Genomic DNA, 21,279 nt, shown 5'->3' with positions numbered 1-21,279 from the left:
GATCAGCCCCTAGGTCCCATTAGAAAAAAAATTGACCAATGGTCCTACTGGGAAAATCAGGGCTTGTTAGCCTTTTAAACCCTGAGACCATCCTGCCAGTGGGAATGGATGCTCACCCTTATTACTAACCCGATTGAGACCAAATTTTAAAGACAAGTACTGGGGCCCCCCAAGAGTCAGAATCTACACTATTAGCCTCCTAAACCAACAGGGAGCAGGATTTGCACAGGTTTGATGTTTGGAGGTGTCTCCCTTTAATGTCCAAAAGGCCAACAAGGGTCAAAATTTCTCAGATTCCTCAACCAATTTGGACCAAATGGCAATTTGCTTGATGCTGTGTCCTATGGCAATGCTGGTGTACATTTTCATACCCATAGGAGCTAAAACACCAACAATGGAGCAAAAAAAGACAGGCTAACCGGGTCTATCTTCTAAAAATGCAGTATAACCTTTAATAAAAACAATGAAAGCAACAATCACAGTACACCAAACAGCTCAAGGTCATCCAGAAGGGCAGACTGAACGCTCTGGGAGCAGATCTGCAGTGAAAACACCTTGGATGAAGTTAATAGTCACTCAAGAAGTTCACTTCCATTTTGGCTACTTTCAGTACATCAGAAAGCATCTGGAAATGAAGGGCACATTTTGTACATCATATTAAGTAACATAAAACTCATTCTCAGTGGAACTGAAGTCTGATATTTAGTGGGACTATTCAGGGCAGTCAAATGAAGCACTGTATGAATTTTCAAGGGTCTAGCCCCATGGTAAGTCCCTCTTTTCAGCAGTGAGGCCTACTAGTAGTGATGAAGCCTGAGGCTGGAAATGTGTTAAAAAAAAAATCCTGCTCTGTCATTTTTAAGTCTATTGACACCAAATCAGAGACAGAAGGACAAGGCCAGCCCCTGACCTCCCATGTTTTTTTTCAGAGCTCTACCTCAAAAGGGGCCAGAGTACAGGCCTGTTTCTTACTGGACAATTGACTCAAGTGCACCAAAATGGCACAAAGTCATCCAGAAGGGCAGACTGAAAGCTCTGGGAGCAGATCTGCAGTGAAAACAACTTTGAAAACGTTAAGAGTCAATCAAGAAGTTCACTTCCATTTTGGCTACTTTCAGTACATCAGAAACCATCTGGAAATGAAGGGCACATTTTGTACAACATATTAAGTAACATAAAACTCATTCTCAGTGGAACTGAAGGCTGATATTTAGTGGGACTATTCAGGGCAGTCAAATGAAGCACTGTATGAATTTTCAAGGGTCTAGCCCCATGGTAAGTCCCTCTTTTCAGCAGTGAGGCCTACTAGTAGTGATGAAGCCTGAGGCTGGAAATGTGTTAAAAAAAAAATCCTGCTCTGTCATTTTTGGGTCTATTGACACCAAATCGGAGACAATAAGGCAAGGCCAGCCCCTGACCTTCCATGTTTTTTTTCAGAGCTCTACCTCAAAAGGGGTCCAAGAACAGGCCTGTTTCTCCCTGGACGATTAACCCTTTATTGTCCAAAAAGGCCGAAATGGCCAAAAAGGGTCAAAATCTCACACATTCCTAAACCAAAGTGCATTAAACTGCACATGTTCTACATAATGGGGATAATGTGACTACTCATGCACGTTTTCAGACCTCCAGGGGCCTCTTAGAGACGGATGAGGGCTAAAAAGACACATTTTCCCAATAAATGTTCCTCTTCTGCTCTCAGTTTACTTCCGTAACACTTAGAGAGCTGAAACCTCGGATCTGGTACCTCTGAAAACTCTAAAATCATACTCTGCTGGAACTGTCTGGCTAGCCCTTCCCAAACAAGAAGTAGCTACAGAAACAACCTTGAGACTTGGCTCTGAAATCACATGCTCACAAAGCTCACCTGAATCTCCCCTAAAAGTTCCAGTTCATTTGATGCAAAAAATTCCAATTTATGGAGATTCAGAATCCAAAATTGTGAAATTTTGACTGTATGCCAGGGGTCACAGGAAGGTCATGGAGACACCAAACCACCACAGTTCAGTTCCAAATAAAACCTAGTATAACATACTAAAAGATCAGCCCCTAGGTCCCATTAGAAAAAAAATTGACCAATGGTCCTACTGGGAAAATCAGGGCTTGTTAGCCTTTTAAACCCTGAGACCATCCTGCCAGTGGGAATGGATGCTCACCCTTATTACTAACCCGATTGAGACCAAATTTTAAAGACAAGTACTGGGGCCCCCCAAGAGTCAGAATCTACAATATTAGCCTCCTAAACCAACAGGGAGCCAGATGGCACAGGTTTGATGTTTGGAGGTGTCTCCCTTTAATGTCCAAAAGGCCAACAAGGGTCAAAATTTCTCAGATTCCTCAACCAATTTGGACCAAATGGCAATTTGCTTGATGCTGTGTCCTATGGCAATGCTGGTGTACATTTTCATACCCATAGGAGCTTAAACACCAACAATGGAGCAGAAAAAGACAGGCTAACCGGGTCTATCTTCTAAAAATGCAGTATAACCTTTAATAAAAACAATGAAAGCAACAATCACAGTTCACCAAACAGCTCAAGGTCATCCAGAAGGGCAGACTGAACGCTTTGGGAGCAGATCTGCAGTGAAAACAACTTGGATGAAGTTAAGAGTCACTCAAGAAGTTCACTTCCATTTTGGCTACTTTCAGTACATCAGAAAGCATCTGGAAATGAAGGGCACATTTTGTACATCATATTAAGTAACATAAAACTCATTCTCAGTGGAACTGAAGTCTGATATTTAGTGGGACTATTCAGGGCAGTCAAATGAAGCACTGTATAAATTTTCAAGGGTCTAGCCCCATGGTAAGTCCCTCTTTTCAGCAGTGAGGCCTACTAGTAGTGATGAAGCCTGAGGCTGGAAATGTGTTAAAAAAAAAATCCTGCTCCATCATTTTTGGGTCTATTGACACCAAATCGGAGACAATAAGACAAGGCCAGCCCCTGACCTTCCATGTTTTTTTTTCAGAGCGCTACCTCAAAAGGAGCCCAATTCAATTGCTTATTACAATACAACTTTACACACAACAATAACCATAAATTTTACTCAAGTACAAGTAAATGTACTGGTGTTCAAAAAAAATACTTACGTAAAAGTACAAAGTACTGTTCTTATAAACTACCCAGACTATTGATTACTTTTGAACCAATCAATCTTTTATTGCATCGGTGACTATTGGGCCCCACGCCCAATATATTTTCTGAAAAGCCCCAAATCTTGAGTAATGTGAAGCACCGGAGTTCAACAGAAATATATATTATATACGAAGCAAACAGGAAAAGGACATGTAAACTAATATTTTGATGGACAACCCTTTGAGACAATTATTTAAAATCAAGCTTTTCTGTTACTCTCCGTCAGACTTCTGCTCCTTTTCAAAAGTATTCTGCTGCTCTGATATGTCCAGGACAGTTTTTTTAATTATCGTTTTCAACTACAATCAACACATTTTATTCCCATTTTTCCCCCAACATGAAAATGTTCAAGTCATGTGTCATTAAGACCCCTTGAAAAACAACTGGCCTAAGAAAAATGTAAATGAGTGTAAGGGTACCTGATGAGGAAAATGTCATCAGGTCAGAGCAGCTTTGTTTGACACACACTGGTATGCAAAAGTTTGGGCACCCCTGACAATTTCCGTTTTCTGTTATAAGTCATTGGGTGTTTGGATCAGAAGCTTCATAGTACTGACAAAGTAATATTTTAGTGGTGAATTTTTTTTTTATTTTTTAGATTTATAGAATATTTGGAATGCATCATTAATTAAATTAATGAAAGAAATGAATTGTTTCATATTTAAAATATACATATTTATTTTAATATATTTTCAGCTGTACTAGATCTATTACGGCTAAAATGATAAGGGTTCTTTTGTAACTAGATTATTTCTGTCAAGAAAAGGAAAGGGTTAATACAGTTTCTGTGGAGAGTAAAGTGAGGAGTGGAGAAACAGCGTGCTGATTGTCAGCCATCAGCTTCAAAGGGACACCGCCCCCTGCACTTGCATGTGCACTGGAGAGCCGCGCTCTGCTGCCCATCCCCCTCCTCCGTCCGCCTCCTCTCACAGCGGCCTGGAGCATGAGATGGCAGCTAGACGGTGCCTTCGATTCGACCGAAGATTGAAGACGTTACGGACTCATCATGATAGATGTTTAACACGGCATCAGAAGCTGGTAAGAATTTAACTTCCCCGAATCTTAACATGTTTGTAATTGTTTGTACTTTGCAAAACGGACTAAAAAGTTGTAGAGTCAGTGATATAGATTTCTTTTCCAGTAAAAAAAAAAAACAGAAATGCGTGTTATTAATCACAGGCTCGAGTTTACATGCATGCGTGGTTTTTAATCAATGAGTTATGGTAAACAGCAGCATTAGCCTACTGAATGTAGATGGAGCTATGCTAGCTCAGTAGCTTGGAACGAACTATTCTGCTTACTCCAAGCGGCGTGTGACAACTGTAATGCAGCAAACTATATCTTTCTATAACCTCTTTCCCGCGAAATTTCCACTATATATTGCTGAAAAAAATCAGTAAGGTTAACTTTAGAACGATTTATAGCGTAGCATGGCCTGGCAGGACTGCCTGTGAGCACATGGGGGTGGGGTGGGGTGGGGTGGGGTGATGGAGCACACGACTCTCCTGCCCTGCTCCGCTCCTCTCCTCCTTCTCTTCTCCGTGTCCTGTTTCTGCGTCAACGGAGGAACTCCTGCGGTATGAAACAGCCTTATGTGAACTAAAAAGGGAGTTTTGTGCTCAGCCTCTCTCCTGTGTTCTGTGTACTGAGGTTGGGCTGATAGTGGACTGTTACACAGACTTAAAACAGACATTCACTGTATATAATGATTGAGTCTAAGTATCTTAAAATATTTGAGTTCAGTCAGCAACTCACATCATTTGTCATTTAAGCATGTATTGTTCTTTTGTGAATGAATGAGTTTGGTGTCAGGGCTTGGGGAATAAGATATAAAATGTATGACTTCAGGTGGATGCTGGGGTGGCAGAGGGACTGAAGGAAGGCAATATGTTTCTTGTGAGGCATCAGTGTCAGTGACAGGCAGAGAGGAAGCTGGGTTCCTTTTTAAAATTTAAATCTTGTGCCAAATGTGGAGAGTGTGGATGATTGGTATGGTCATGTCACGTGGGTGAAGCAGCGCAGCTCCAGTTGCCTGTAGCAGACTATACTTCAGTTGCTGTAGACATTAGGCTGACAGCAGCGTAGCCCTTCTGTACCAGCAGCAGAGGAAGGAGGCCTCAAGAGAGGAGGAATTTTGACACAGAGCTGTTAAAGACTGCAAAGACCTGCAGGCAGCCTTTTTAACAGTAGTACGCAGTTCTCATTATTTCTAATGTAAAATTTGATCAGGGGCATTAATCTATTAGCTACAGCACTGTGCCACTTTTAAAAGCATGTAAAGGAAACACTGAGAGATCAGCCCAACCTTCTCACACACATATGAGTGGTTAAATATTTGTTGTCTCACAGAATAATCTTTAATAGTGGAAGGCAATCTAAACAGTCACACAGTACAGCCCTGATATAGTTGGCTATATATAGTATACATAGCCCTGATATGGTTGTTTCTAATGTGCCGACTGTATTTTTTTAATATAAAGAACATGAAGTAAGTGAATTTTTTATTCTGCATGGAAATAAAATAAACAAAGTTCTGATTTATCAAAATGTTTTTATCAAATTTATATTTCCAAATTGCTGATTTGGAATAGCTTGGCTGATTATACAAGTATATTATATATAATTATATAAAAAATATATAAACATAAAGTGAGAGCTCCTATCCTCTCCTGCTCTTTCATCTAGGTGGAAGCTATGGACCAACAAAAGCAGCAGCAGCAGGGGTCTGCAGGCCCGGATCTGTCGAAGCAGCACATAGTGCCCCCAAAGACGACCACTGACACCATTTCTATCAACCAGATGGAAGACTTGGACCTACTCATAGGCAAGGAGAAGAACAGAGAGGTGAGATGCAGCCCTGCAAAATTTTCAATACCTGCAAGGCATATGTAAATTTTGATTTGATAATCTTCAGCAATAATAAAACAAAAACTCAAATGCAGTAATAGACCAAATGTAGGCTTTTTTATTTAAAGCTGACAGCAGAATGAACTCACAACAATCTTTGCAACCCTAGCTACCTGACAATAAATTTAAAAAGTGTCATTTTATTATTGAAGGTCCAAAAGAATAAATCTTTAGTCTACAGGAATGCTCCAGACTACCTGTAAACATACATGCTTCATTATTTCAGGGCTGATTGGTATTTTGCATGTGCTGATTTCAGTTACAGGGCCAAACCTCACATGAAAAGTCAGGAGATCAGGAGGAGGGACACGACACAGACGACACAGATGAGCTGGAAGAGGTAAGTGCTGCCTGTGTTTCAGGTAAAGAGCAATGAAGCAGGTTCAAGCAGGTGCTTAAATTGGGGTGGGGGTGGGGGGGGATGTAATGCTTACTTTTTTAGCTTGTGGTGCTTCAGCTAGCAAGTTTTTGTAGCACAAAGAAAAAGTTTGTAGCGCTGCAGGTGGACAGTTAAACAGGATTTATTGGCGAAGTTCATTTGTGACCTGCTCCATTGTTTTGAGTCATACTGACCCAGAAAAACATTTTGAGATTTATACTTATCTGTAGAGGAAAACTCTCAATGATTTCAATACCAACATTATGTTTCTACACCAAATACTGCATTAGATATATTCATACATGCTCTTCAGCTGGTCAATTTTTTTTTATTTTCAAGAAAGTTCTTTTAATTCTAACATGGGTTAGCAGTGTTTTTTTTAATCCACAGCATAAACTTGTTGCTAAATGTTATCATTTTGAATGAAAAACATGAACCTCTCTTATCAACAGTTGTGGCTCTAGGGGTGCAACGGTTCAGTTAGCCCACGGTTCGGTTTGTATCTCGGTTTTGGGATCACGGTTTTGGTTTGGTTTCAGTTCGTGTTTTGCATTAAAAAAAACAAGAAGTTTGACTTTCCAAAAGATTCCCTTTATTTTGCTTTTGAAACTATATTATGACAATGCCTCTTGGTCTTAACTATTATTTGGCTCAAATAAAGTATTATGACATTTATAATAAACACTTCAAATGTAAACATTCCAAATGGTTGGAGTGCCTCTCAGCCCCCTGGCTAGTGTAGTGACCGACTACTGAAATACAATGTACTATGTATTGTACATGATATACACTATACATGAAAAAAACATAATCAGAGGTTAATATAGACATGATTATTAAAAAGTTTATGTATTTTTTGTCCTACATTAAAAACTTTTAGTTGTTTTTCCATCTACAAGCTTGATTAAACAATGCATAAGAGGAGAAGTGATGAGAAAAAGTGAGAGAGCGTCGTCTCCAGACTGTCGTCTCCATTATGCACACAATAAACGTGAACGAATCATACATTTGAATTATGATATCTGATAAACTTAGTTTATGAACACTGCGCTGACTTTTTGAATGGATTAATCAGACTAAAATTACAGTTTATAGGACGTGGAGACTCTGATGACACCGCTGTCTATCTCACCTGTACGCATTTGTGCGCGACCTTATGTTCCTAAGAGACAGCGTCAGTCAGTGAACAGTCTGCTCCTGTCTGATCTGCTCTCAGACAAAGTAAGAAACATCAGAACAGATGACAAAACTAAACTTTTGCCTTTTTTCCTTCACCTGTTCAGCTCTCACCTATGGCTCTGAGATGTTTTTCTCTCCAGCAGTGATCTGTCATCAGCAGGGTTGGCAGGAGAGAGCATCCACCTTGAGGTTTATAAGTAATAAAATATAGCCATAATTACTTTAATAAGAACTCACTCAAGGTGAGCTGCTGTAACATCAGGTTCTACGTTATGGGAACAATCTTCTCCAGCACTGTAAAACTTGAAGGGAAAAAAGAAAAACAAAGAACAACAACATCAAACCACAAGTAGTGTGAAGACCAACACTAAATATGCTATTAAAACTTTGATAATTTTTCTAGACTTTTTCAACGACAATGCTGCGTTAAATATAATTATCCTGAATGTAATTCTGCTATTGCTACATAACAATTACAATCTGCACAATTGTTCAGTCTGGACAGTCAAGAGTGGTTTCACTTCAGCAGTATGAAAAGTTTTGGTGTCAACAGCATTTTTTCTGTAACACTGAAGTCAAAGAAGGGTGAGGTGTCATTGAGCTCTGACATTGAATGGACAGTTATGGTCCCAGGGAAATGTTCATATGATCTTTAGTTGACATAAAATACCAATAAAGAGCATATTCTCATTTGGATAGTCACAAAGGAAAAGTTTGGTTCCTCCAGTATTTACATTGTTTATAGAATGACAAAGAACAATATACTCACCCAGAAGGCTTTCCTGATCCAAACAGTGCTTCAGGAGATATTTAGATCCAAAATCGAGTGAAGGACATCCGTATAATGGTAGCACATAGAGCATAGATCGCCGCTCCTAAAACTGCATTAATCATCCTAAAACTTGTGTTTTCCCCAATATTTCATCATGGTCTGCTCACGCTACTCCTCCATTACAGTCTGTGTCACTCCAGACAGCGCTGTGTGGCTGTGCTGACCTCTGAACTGAAGAAGAAGAATGTTTGCCTCCGCATATGTGCAGTACTCTCTGGAGTGCTGCCTCCGCTTCCTCCTTTCAATGAGCTACTCATCTGTAAACTCTGGCTGGAAACTGTAAGGACATCCATCATATTCACAGTTCTCCTTCACAACATCTTCATCCCATAGATATTCATTTTGCACAAAACTGGAAGAAGAAAGTCGTTGTGTAGCCGGCCGTATTCCTCTGAAACAGTAAGCAGTACTGCTCATGTGCGGAGGCAAACATAAACAAAGTCTTCTTCTTCAGTTCAGAGGTCAGCACAGCCACACAGCGCTGTCTGGAGTGACACTGACTGTAATGGAGGAGTAGCGTGAGCGGACCATGATGAAATATTGGTGAAAACACAAGTTTTTGGATGATTAATGCAGTTTTAGAAGCGGCGATCTATGCTCTATGTGCTACCATTATACGGATGTCCTTCGCTCGATTTTGGATCTAAATATCTCCCGAAGCACTGTTTGGATCAGGAAAGCCTTCTGGGTGAGCATATTTTTCCTTTTCATTTTATACATAATGTGAAAAATGCAGGAACCGAACTTTTCCTTTAAAGCAAGTTTGCTATGCATAGGTCAGAGAGGTGTGGATCATCTGAAGTATGGAGAAATAAAGTAATACACACCCATCTCCTACTACTCATTTTACTGTAATAATACTTTCAATAATATACCGGTAACAAGGTTATTTTCTTTAAAAATATATTATTTTAAAACAAAGATTACACCTATGTCTGTGTCCAATTTTATATTAATTATTATTATTACTTTATTTGACAGACTTGAAGTCCATAACTATAGTCTGAAAAAAAGTCTACATTGGTCAAAATAGTAAAGGCTACATAACATCAGTGTTAGAAGAGTTGTGAAGACTATCTGGGAAAGCGAGTGCTTTCTGGTATAAAAATGATGTTTCCCATGAGCACTTGCACCCACTGTCATGAGAATGTGACTCTTTTTACAAGGTATGTTTGTTTTGAAAGGCACAAGGTATGTGTTTGTTTTGAAAGCAAATGAGTAGTGAGCAGATCATCTTTTTAACTCTATTTTCTTTGTTCTAGACAAATTTTTACTGGATACATAGTTACGAGGTCATGCATTTATTTGTAGTTACACAGTGCTGCTGTTTGACACGTGAGGACAATCAAACTTTGTAAACTCAGTTTGTAGCGTTGTTTAGTAGTTGTCTATATTTAGTGCTACTCACAGCCCAGATGTAACATAAGTGAATCCTGATTGTGTCCTACCAGTGCTCATTTATCAACTCAAGCCTCATCAGAGAAAATGTAACCTGGCTCTTCATTTTATTTATAGACTCTCAAGTTTGATCATAGCACTGCAGTATAACGGCACGTGAGCTGCAATGATCTGTATCACTAACAGATTAATCCTTGTTTTATCCCATCATCTATCACTCTCCTGTTTAGCTTTCTCCTGCTCTGACATCCTTTAACTAACGGTCTAACAGTCCAGCTCCAGTGACCAATACTACTACCTGCTTTGGTGCTGATAATCTTATTTTAAGTTGTGGATTACAGTCAGACATATAACTAGAAGTTAGATTCTTTTCAAGGTCTCTTTGAAAGTCCTCAGCCCCTGTAACATCTGTAGACATTATTCTTTGACATTAACAAAAAATATGACAGGTGATGTGACTTACTAAAAAGTTCTTCTGAAAAGGTCAATGACTGTAAAAAAATATTTTAAATTCATTTATTTCAGGCGAGGCAAAGAAATTCCCATGAACATTTTGAATCTTTGGAAAGGTCCAAGTAGTAAAGGCTGCATTGTATGTGTCAAATATGAATTTGGCATCATCACAGACAAACCAGCAACATGTAACAATTAAGACCAATTCAAGTGTTGACGTAACTCAAAAGTGATATATCTGCAGTCACACAGAGGGCCCTCATTTATCAATCTTGCCTTGAAACTGGTACAGATCTGTAAGTAGATTCAAGCTTATGGCAATGTTGACATGTGATTTATGAAAAATGCATACTGTTGCCAGTCACGGCATATGCCCGATCAAGTACTGATAGATCTTGCAGGTGAGAACTTACATTAAAATAACATTACCCCTACATTCATTGTTAAGATGGCCTAACCCACAGAATTTAAGACATACAGGGACACGTGACAAAAAAAGACTTCTTTGTACTGGAGTGTGAAAACACATCAACAGAGGAAGAGAGAAATGAAGCTGTCATTTGGCAAACTAAATGGGAATATGTCTTCTGACAGGTTGAAAAAAACAAAGACAGACAAAAACCAATACTGTTTTGAGAGAAAACATCAATCACAAAAATAGGTTGCAATAGGTTGATTTAGGGTCTTGAATAATCTTGAGCATGGGAGTAAGAACAATTTGCTTATAACGATTTATTTTCTGAACAAATAAAAATTTCAAAAACAACTTTTAATGTTGTCAATAGCAGATAAATACTTTTTAAAATTGAAATGGCATCTTTATCATCTGGAGTATAAAGAATTAATAAATTTCACCCTTAAACATTATATAGTTAGAGCCAACCATATATAAATTCATTGTCAGCAAGTTGATACTTCACACAAAAAAGCAACAGCTGTATGACTTGGAATAATACGGCATTTCATTTGTTTACAAGGTAATCTTGCATATTGTTCTCAAACAAAATTCAAGCATTGACATAACTTAATGATAAAAGATGATCTCTGAAGGACCGTATTAATCTGAGTGAAAAAATAAATAATTCCATGTGCTTAGATAATTGGTGTTTTTCTCACTGACAAATATTTCTAAACAAGATAAATGCCAATTTCTGATTTCAGAATTAACAATCTCATAAATTTGAAACAGGCTACATGCATGAGTAGAGTTAAGGGAACATCTCAGAAATCAAGATTGAATTACTATCTTTTCATTTAATTTTTTGCAGACTATTAAATTTAATTTAAATGAAATTTAAATGTTGAAAAATTTGACATGGATCAACTATTTTGGATCAACAGACAAATACTAATTCACAACAAAAAAAATACAACTAGTGTTGACGGTTACAAGTTGATCTTTAAAAAGATTATAGCCATAAATATAGTTACATGTGTTTAACTTGATGAAATATGTTGCAACAAGTGTATTTATCGATCTATTTACTGTAGGATTTTACAAATATTCAACTTTATTAATTTTTTTGGAACATTCTTTTTATTGAACATTTTCATAATTATAAAAGTCCAGTACAGTGTATATACATATTAAATGAGATATGTAGCAAATCCAGAATACATCCACAATGTTCTATAAATAAAGTTATCACTTTATTGTGGTTTGGAGCTTAGTAATATCTACTAAATTACATCGAAAATATAACTTTCAAGACTGTGCTAATAAGAAGCTGTATATTTTTAATCCAGGGATTACCAATCCATATTTCTGAGACAGTAGCAAAATTCAAATTAAGAAGCACCCATACATAATTGTCTTGAAATATATAATGTTTCATATATAGGTTACTTTGATTCTTTATGTGCACTTCTTAGCATCCACTTCAGCCTTAAAGAATAAAAAAAGGACTTAAATCAAAATATATTTATAAATATATAAATGCTAAAAATGCCCTAAAAGTGTTAGGCATTTTCACAACACCATAACTAGCCAATGTTTTTTTTAATGTATCTTTTGGGCATTTTTTGCCTTTATTGATAGGAAAGAGACAGTGGATAGGCTTTTGAAAGGGGGGAAGAAAGAGCAGTGGAGACACTCAGCTAACTGACTACAGGCAGGATTCAAACCTGTACCGACAGTAGCATGTACATGGGGTGCCTGGTTGTTAACCACTCAGCCAAACCAGCACCCCAACTAGCCAATGTGTTGTTGTATATTAACTCCTTAAAATTATTTCCGATGTTAAAAGGCTTTCTGGCATTGTAACAGCTAAACAATCAAAACTTGAAAGCATATGAGGTGTGCATATGTGCTTCAGAGATGTGCCCTAAGTTATTCTGCCTTTAGTGTGATTTTTAAACATAAGCGTTACTGGTGATACAACCTGAGATAGATGCTGACATGCTGGGCGCAGAGAGAGACTACAAATCACATTTTAGGCTCTGTGTTTTCAAACCTTTTGGGTTATGAAGCTTCTGTATGATAAAAACAAATAAATCATAACAAAGCCAGATATTTAGACAGCTCCATGACCCAAGAGGTTGTGTATTATTAGTAGGCTGTAATCAACCAAAGAAACTGTTGGTCGACCAAAACACAGCAATTGTCAACCAAAAATCAACCAATCGCACGGGGGGGAGGTCAGCGAAGTGCGGCACAGTAAGACTTATTTCAGCACCTGCTTCTGTTTTAGCCCAGTTTTTTTTTGCTTTCTGTCCCCTTTTAAAATGTGCTACAAAATGACATGCTACTGCTGGATTAAACTTATATCAGCACCTGCTTCGACTTCTGTTTTAGCCCAGTTATTGTTTTGTGTCCCTTATTAAAATACGCCAGAACATGACGTGCTGCAGCCACAGCGCGACTGTCTGAGCGCCACATTCATACCAAGCTGCAAGGTGTGCCCAGTGCACCTCCAAATGCCCTGCATCTTAAACCATTCATGGGACTCCCTTTGTGTTTCCACACAGAATTCCATATTAGCCACGTTGTTCACTACAATAGACACTTTTTTTTCTGCTCAAACTCGGCAAGTTCATATAAAGATGTTTGTTCCTGTGTCCGCCTCTCCTTTTTTTCTTCTCTCAAGCAGAAGACTCTTTGCCTTTCAGTCTTCATCAGTGAAATGGGCAGTCACTGTCATATAGGACTCCATTCAAAGACACATCCACATCTGTTATCTTTATCTATTAACTCAGAAACTTTCTATTTTTTGCTCCCTCGTATTTTGCCGTTCATGCGTGCGTAATTGTGTGGCGCTGGCGCTGAATATCCACGTTCCAATGTTTTTCTTGGCCTTCCACGACACCAATGCCCCTCATATCCTCAGAAATAAAGTTGACAATTTCATATATGATGTCGTTTTTGCATTTGGATATTTATATGAGGCATAAAATCCAGTGCGGACTGGGTGAGGGATGCCCCCGCTGCAGAAGGCAGAGCACAGAGCGCATGCAGCAGCGGCTGCGAATAAAGGATTATTAGACTAGAATATTGAAATTTTCTTAATATAATATTAATATTGACATGAACGATAAATATATGAAAAGATAGGCTGTTTCCTGTGAAACGGTTCACTTGATACAGTTCTCCCGATAAAATGAACCATATACTGCAGGGGAAAATATAAATTGATACATTTGGTCAACCAATCAGAATTTTGGTTGACTGAGCACGCATTGGCCAATAAGTCGACCAGTCGACTTGGACATTACAGCCCTAATTATTAGATATGTATGGAGATTCAGAGCTTATGTCAAATGCTTGTTCTTTATGGACAGAAATCGATCCAGGTGTGGAGAAAGGATAAAATGCTTTGCTGCATACTGCAGTTAAGAATGAGTTCTTAAACTTTGAGCTAGCTTAGTGTGCACATTATGGGAATGTTATTGGCAAAATACAAGAAGAATGTTTCTTTTTTGAAGACTTTAGAATTAAAGTAATATTGCAGCACTTTAGTTTTATTAAAAGAGGATATTGAAGGAATTTAAGAAGGCTGAGTCTCACAGACTAACTAATCTACAATCAAAATATTCTCTGATAACGGCTGCTACGGTTGTGTAACCGGTAAGGCTTATGCAGAGTGGTAATATTTTATTAAAAATTACCACTTGCACAAGGTTTTACCCTATAATGTCTCAATAATACAGAATATATTTGATATTATTTAACAGTTATATGTTATTATTTCATACTTAAAGGCAGGGTTGGCATTCCTGAAAAACTAGCATGAATTTGAATGTAGCATCTCTTCAGGACTCCCCCTAGCCCCTCCTCCCCCTCCCCTTGGAGCTCCCTCAAAGCAACGCCCCCGCTTACATGCACGGGCGCCGCTGATTTCCAACTATGATTGTGAGTGACTAAGAGACGGACTCAGCACATCATTTGATGTTTTGCACTATGTAGAGTCATGTCTCATTTAGAGGTAAGGAAACACCAAAATGTTAAAACGTAAAGCTAAAAAAACAATAAACAAACGTGGCTTTTGTCAGTACTCGCGACTGTCATGCTAGAATCGTCCACTTTTACCTGTGACATGATATCAGGAGTAAAGCTATAATACAAATAGTACATGTACATTTTCTCTAGGACTTACCAAATATCACAGTTTTTTTTTTCTGATTGTCAGAGCCCCTGTGGTGAGAGTTTATTAGACTCTGATCCGAAACTACAGCCCAGAGCCAAGTACCTCATCGGGTCGGAGGGGACATGCCCGAGGTTGAGCGAGAGGGGCAGTAGTTGGAGGCAGAATTTTATATCCATGTTGAGTAGAGGTCGACCGATATGGGTTTTTTGGGGGCCGATGCCGATGCTTTCCAAATTTGGGCAGCCGATGCCGATATGCATAGTCGATTTTTCCAATTTAATATTCAGGCCGATTGTTAAATAAATATATATTTATCACATTTTTGTGAAACCCAGCAATTTCTGAGCAACTAAAAGAAATCTATTACAACAAGTCGCGTCTAGTCCTCTGAACATTTATTCAGCTTTCAAAACAATGAAATATTTTGTCTGAGTAAACACACAATGTAACAAGCAGTAGTAAACATTCACACTCTTCTTAAAATGGCAAAAAAGAAATTTAAACTTATTAATATAATTTGAACAAAAGTATGTAATGTATCCAAGTGGTTCCACAAGTTTGAGGTGCTCATCTTTTTTGTGCCTGATCAAAAAGTGCGTCATTTTATACAACGGATCAAAAATCGGCTTTTTAAAAGAAAATACGGCTGATGGCCGATAGAGACAAATGTCCAAATATCGGCCTGATATATCGGCCGGCCGATATATCGGTCTACCTCTAATGTTGACATTGCATAAAAGCTGAGACTTCATATATTTGTAAATGCAGAATTATCCAAAACAGCCAAGAATCTTTTTCTCATGTTTCAACTTGTTTGTACAAGAACGAAGACTGCAACTTATTACTCATTATCAAAGCGTCACGTTTGATGGAATTGCCTCTTGCAGTCTACAGTAAGGTCACAAATGAGCAATTTCAGCTCCTACTAGGCCGTCGGTCAGTATTAAGATGTGAAAGTAGGTTTTTGCCCAAATTGTTAGACTAATGGTGGTCAATGGGGAAAACAATTAAATAGCATACACTAACTTTATTGCTAATTAACATATATAATTAATTTTTTTAACTTTTATTTTATTTTTTTACTTTTTTTTTTAAGGTTTATTGATATTCCCAAGCTTGCCCATTCAGTGGTAGCATGCTAACTTAGCTAATGCAAGTCAAGTCAAGTTTATTTATAGAGCGCCTTAAAGAATACAGCAGTCAATCAAAGTGCTGTACAAAAAGCATAGAAATCAAAATATAAAAGCAATAAAATTGCTTCAAGAACATTGTGATAAAGCTATACAACAATAAAACAATAAAAGTAAAACAGGTAAGGAGGGGCAAGACCATTGAGGGCTTGAAAGCTAGCAAAACTGATAATCAGTGCTTTTCTGTGCTTTTTAGCATCCCCCAAGCTAGTTAAGCCCCTCCCACACTAGTATTCTAATTTAGCTAATGCTAGCAAAAATGCTTTTAGATTGGGAATGGTATGTGTTGACACGTTCTATGTTTTTGGTTGCTCATTCAGAAAATGGACCAGTGCCCTTCAGATGCAAACGTTTCACCGCTGAGCAGTATTGAGAGTGTGGTTGTAAGTATGCAGACAAACCAATGTGTATTCTAAAATCACTTCTGATGGTAGGATTTACATTTTTAAATAGAATATATTCTTAAAAATGTTGTAATTATGTTACATGTGACTTTTTTTCTAGCTTACAAAGGAAATGCTTGGGATCTCCACCGATGACTCTCCGATAAGCAGTGAAATAAGTGAGGATGGGTATGTGCCTAGTTCTACGAAAGAATCAGAAGAGGAACCGAAGCTGATAAAGTCCAAAATAAAGTACAGTTCAATGAGAAACTTGGATGATGAATGCCTGAAGAAAAGTTGTGTCAAGCGTGTAAAAACCAGAAAGAACACATCGACCTCTTCCAGTTCCACAGGAGAATGGGAGATCTCCGAATCCTCCGTGGACAGCGAAGTTAAAGTCCTGAGGTTTAAAAAGAAGAAAAACGGCAGTAGAGTGTACAATAAGAGGCACTACTGTATGTACAGTTCTAAACCGGCTGCTGGACAGCCTGTCCCAAAGGGGACAAATGACAAAGTCTGGGCCCTTGTAAATGACATGAATCAAGACAACATAACAGACATAATTCGGCAACAAAAATATATTCTGAAGCTAGGAGAACACTTCTATAACAAAAAAGGCACAGACACAAGCCAACACCAATACATCAGGCAAAAGATGCGAGAAATGGGACGGTTAGTTCTCCAAGCAAAGACCCTTGGCAAGCTGAAAACAATGGATGACTTCTTTCTCCCAGCAAACTTCTGCCATGTTGTGACTGCTGTGAAGATGGTCTGTGGATGGAGTGAAGATACCAGCAGCTTCAAGATTCCGTCTTTGGCGCTCAAACTTGGTCATAGCCTAACCAAAATAGCAGATATTGCAGAGGTTGACGCAAGGATGGCTGAGAACAAGAAGGCCCTTGAAAATGTGGTGACATTCAGGACACTGAAAGAAAAAAAGTGGGATGAGTGGGTATCCTCGCACGCACTGAGGAACCTCAGAGAGTCAAAATGGAATAAACCTCTTCTAATCCCCTACTGTGAAGATGTTGTGAAACTACACAACCATATTGACGCAGAAAGGTCGAAGTGTCAATCCAGTCTCAAAAATGAACCAAATAAGAGCAACTGGTTACGTCTTGCTAAACTGACGCTCTGTGAAGTAATCGTCTTCAATCGAAGGAGAGAGGGTGAGGTCTCGAAGATGTCTCTGAATGACTTCATGTTGAGAAACACTTTTGCCAGTAATCCAGATCTCGACCTTGCCTTGAGCGATGTGGAAAAGAAGCTCTGCAAATACTTTGAGCGGGTGGAAATCAGAGGTAAGCGGGACAAAAAGGTTCCTGTCTTACTCAGCCCAGAAATGGTGTCCTCCATCCAGTTGCTGGTGAATTATCGTCGGAAATGTGAAGTGCCGGATGAGAATCTGTATTTGTTTGGGAGACCAGAAGCAGAAAGCCACCTCAGAGGATCTGTTGCCATCCGTGCAATGGCATGTGAATGCGGAGCTAAGGACCCTCAAACATTGACATCAACAAGATTAAGGAAACAGATGGCAACAATGTCACAAGTTCTTAACCTGAGAGACAACGAGCAGGACTGCCTAGCAGATTTTATGGGTCACAACATCAGAGTCCATCAACAATATTACCGGCTGCCTGAAGGAACACTACAAGTTGCCAAAGTTGCAAAGTTGCTTATGGCCTGCGGGAGAGGAGAACTGTCACAGTTTAAAGGCATGACTCTGGACGAGATCAGCGTTGATCCTGATGGTAATACCTGTCATTGCACGCACTATTTTTATCATTTTAAATTGTGATGGTTTATAGGTGCCATGTACACATTAGTTTGTCATGCTAGTTCACAACGTTTTTGCTGTGTTTATTCAGAGGAAGTACCTGAAGACAGCTCTCTATCTGGAAGTGAAGATGAAGATGTGATGTTGAGTCCATCATCTAACTCATCAGGTATTTTCACTGAACCAGTGGTTCTCAACTCGGGGACTGGGTACCCCTTGGAGGATGAAGCCTCTTTTAACATAGTATCTTTGTGTTTTTCAATGAAGGTCAAAGATCAGACAAAAAGAACAGGCCTGTTGAGTGGACACCTACAGAGGAGGACCCAGAGTCTGATGCTTGGCTGCAGCTTACCAGAGGTATTTAAACATGACCTGTTTACTTCTCTTATGTGCACAGTACTTGATCTCTCATGGTGCATGGAAGTGGTCAGCTGTTCCCTCATCAGTGCTTCACTGAAGGAGCTTTTTAAAATATTCTACGGTGAATCTGTTTGTCTATAGGTAGATCAATAACCATGAAGAGGACCTGGACAGAGGAGGACGATGAGTCTGAGACCGCATCACCGCCAAGCAGAGGTATGTCACCGATAACTGGTTGATTGGGTGTAACAAGCTACTTAATGCACAATTCATTTTTTTTGTTGAGCAACTCTTTACACATCAGAGAGCTTTTACTGTCATGTATTGGTCTTTGAGCTGTGCTCCTTTTTTAAATTGCACTGTTTATTACCTTGGTTTATTTCAACTGTCCCATTGTTCTTGTGGGTCAAGTTGGGCAGGACAAAGGGAAAGAAGGAAGGAATGTAGAAAGAGAGGATGTATTGTGGACTGATGAAAGGGAAAAATTTAAGGAAAGAGAATTGGAGGGAAGAATTGGGGAGGGAATAGATTTGGTCAAGGAAAGAAAAAATTAAGAACAAAGGGCAACAGGGAAGGAAGGAAGGAAGGGAAAAGGGAAGGAGACGGGGAACATAGTCTGGGGTCAAAGAAGGAAGGATGAAGGGAAAGAAAAAGGGACCTGTTTCAGTGGGTGTAATGTACTTTACTTTTTTAAAAAAATAATCAAATCCTGTAATATAATGGCACTTCTACGGTGTCATTTATTGTTTTTTTTTTAATCTACTACTAAGCAGTATTTAAAAAACTCTTAACTTGTCAACAATGCCATTTTGGCTATCTTCTGTTTCTTGTGAAATGAAAAACTATATGCCAACTTGGTGCAATCAGTGCTTTTAGTGAACTTTTCTACCATTGTATCGCTTTGTTTTCGAGAAGGGCCTAAACCTGTGAAAGAGATGAAGAAACCCATGAAAAGGAGAACAGAGGAGGATGATGAGTCTGAGACCGCGTCACTGCCAAGCAGAGGTATGTCACCGATAACTGGTTGATTGGGTGTAACAAGCTACTTAATGCACAATTCAGTTTTTTTGTTGAGCAACCCTTTACACATCAGAGAGCTTTTACTGTCATGTATTGGTCTTTGAGCTGTGCTCCTTTTTTAAATTGCACTGTTTATTACCTTGGTTTATTTCAACTGTCCCATTGTTCTTGTGGGTCAAGTTGGGCAGGACAAAGGGAAAGAAGGAAGGAATGTAGAAAGAGAGGATGTATTGTGGACAGATGAAAGGGAAAAATTTAAGGAAAGAGAATTGGAGGGAAGAATTGGGGAGGGAATAGATTTGGTCAAGGAAAGAAAAAATTAAGAACAAAGGGCAACAGGGAAGGAAGGAAGGAAGGGAAAAGGGAAGGTGACGGGGAACACAGTCTGGGGTCAAAGAAGGAAGGATGAAGGGAAAGAAAAAGGGACCTGTTTCAGTGGGTGTAATGTACTTTACTTTTTTAAAAAAATATTCAAATCCTGTAATATAATGGCACTTCTACGGTGTCATTTATTGTTTTTTTTTTTTATCTACTACTAAGCCGTATTTAAAAAACTCTTTACTTGTCAACAATGCCATTTTGGCTATCTTCTGTTTCTTGTGAAATGATAAACTATATGCCAACTTGGTGCAATCAGTGCTTTTAGTGAACTTTTCTACCATTGTATCGCTTTGTTTTCGAGAAGGGCCTAAACCTGTGAAAGAGATGAAGAAACCCATGAAAAGGAGAACAGAGGAGGATGATGAGTCTGAGACCGCATCACCGCCAAGCAGAGGTATGTCACCGATAACTGGTTGATTGGGTGTAACAAGCCACTTGATGCACAATTCAGTTTTTTTGTTGAGCAACCCTTTACACATCAGACTGCTTTTACTGTCATATATTGGTCTTTGAGCTGTGCTCCTTTTTTAAATTGCACTGTTTATTACCTTGGTTTATTTCAACTGTCCCATTGTTCTTGTGGGTCAAGTTGGGCAGGACAAAGGGAAAGAAGGAAGGAATGTAGAAAGACAGGCTGTATTGTGGACTGATGAAAGGGAAAAATTTAAGGAAAGAGAATTGGAGGGAAGAATTGGGGAGGGAACAGATTTGGTCAAGGAAAGAAAAAATTAAGAACAAAGGGCAACAGGGAAGGAAGGAAGGGAAAAGGGAAGGAGACAGGGAACATAGTCTGGGGTCAAAGAAGGAAGGATTTTTTTTGTTTTTTAAATTTACTACTAAGCCTTATTTAAAAAACACTTTACTTGTCAACAATGCCATTTTGGCTATATTATGTTTCTTGTGAAATGATGAACTATATGCCAACTTGGTGCAATCAGTGCTTTTAGTGAACTTTTCTACCATTGTATCTCTTTGCTTTTGAGAAGGGCCTAAACCTGTGAAAGAGATGAAGAAACCCATGAAAAGGAGAACAGAGGAGGACGATGAGTCTGAGACCGCGTCACTGCCAAGCAGAGGTTTTTCACCAATAATTTTTTTTTAGTCTCATACAGAAATTGTTGGTTTTTCAGTAAGCTTCAGACAGGACAAAAACCAAAACGGTTTCTGAGGTCATCTTGGCTGTGCTAGTGTGAACTTTTTGGTTTTGTTTTTTTTTATAGATACATCCAGGAGAAAGAGAAAGATGTGGACCAAGGAGGAAGTCCAAGACTGGCAAGGTTCCTGGTAAAGCACAGTGTCTTGAG

The 21,279-nt window shown here is 38.8% G+C and overlaps 2 protein-coding genes across 7 annotated transcripts in view; one reads left to right on the top strand and one right to left on the bottom strand.

Moving 5' to 3' along the window:
• dab1a (DAB adaptor protein 1a) overlaps positions 1 to 21,279 on the bottom strand; it is a 381,277-nt gene that overhangs the window by 92,415 nt on the left and 267,583 nt on the right. The gene's annotated exons all lie outside the window — the stretch shown is intronic.
• On the top strand, positions 3,971 to 21,270 carry LOC141789373 (uncharacterized). Its single transcript, XM_074668762.1, has 12 exons — positions 3,971 to 4,171; positions 5,819 to 5,977; positions 6,300 to 6,380; positions 16,375 to 16,437; positions 16,559 to 18,188; positions 18,306 to 18,383; positions 18,482 to 18,571; positions 18,716 to 18,790; positions 19,490 to 19,579; positions 20,280 to 20,369; positions 20,962 to 21,051; positions 21,196 to 21,270. The coding sequence occupies exons 1-12, from the start codon at positions 4,004 to 4,006 to the stop codon at positions 21,261 to 21,263; spliced, it is 2,682 nt and encodes an 893-aa protein (XP_074524863.1). The 5' UTR covers positions 3,971 to 4,003; the 3' UTR covers positions 21,264 to 21,270.

Source organism: Halichoeres trimaculatus, unplaced genomic scaffold, assembly GCF_033239565.1.
Source record: "Halichoeres trimaculatus isolate MK-OKI-2021-1 unplaced genomic scaffold, fHalTri1.1 fHalTri1_scaffold_4, whole genome shotgun sequence".
Taxonomy (NCBI): domain Eukaryota; kingdom Metazoa; phylum Chordata; class Actinopteri; order Labriformes; family Labridae; genus Halichoeres; species Halichoeres trimaculatus.
Note: the sequence above shows the minus strand (reverse complement) of the source record. Positions and strands in the feature narration are given on the sequence as shown.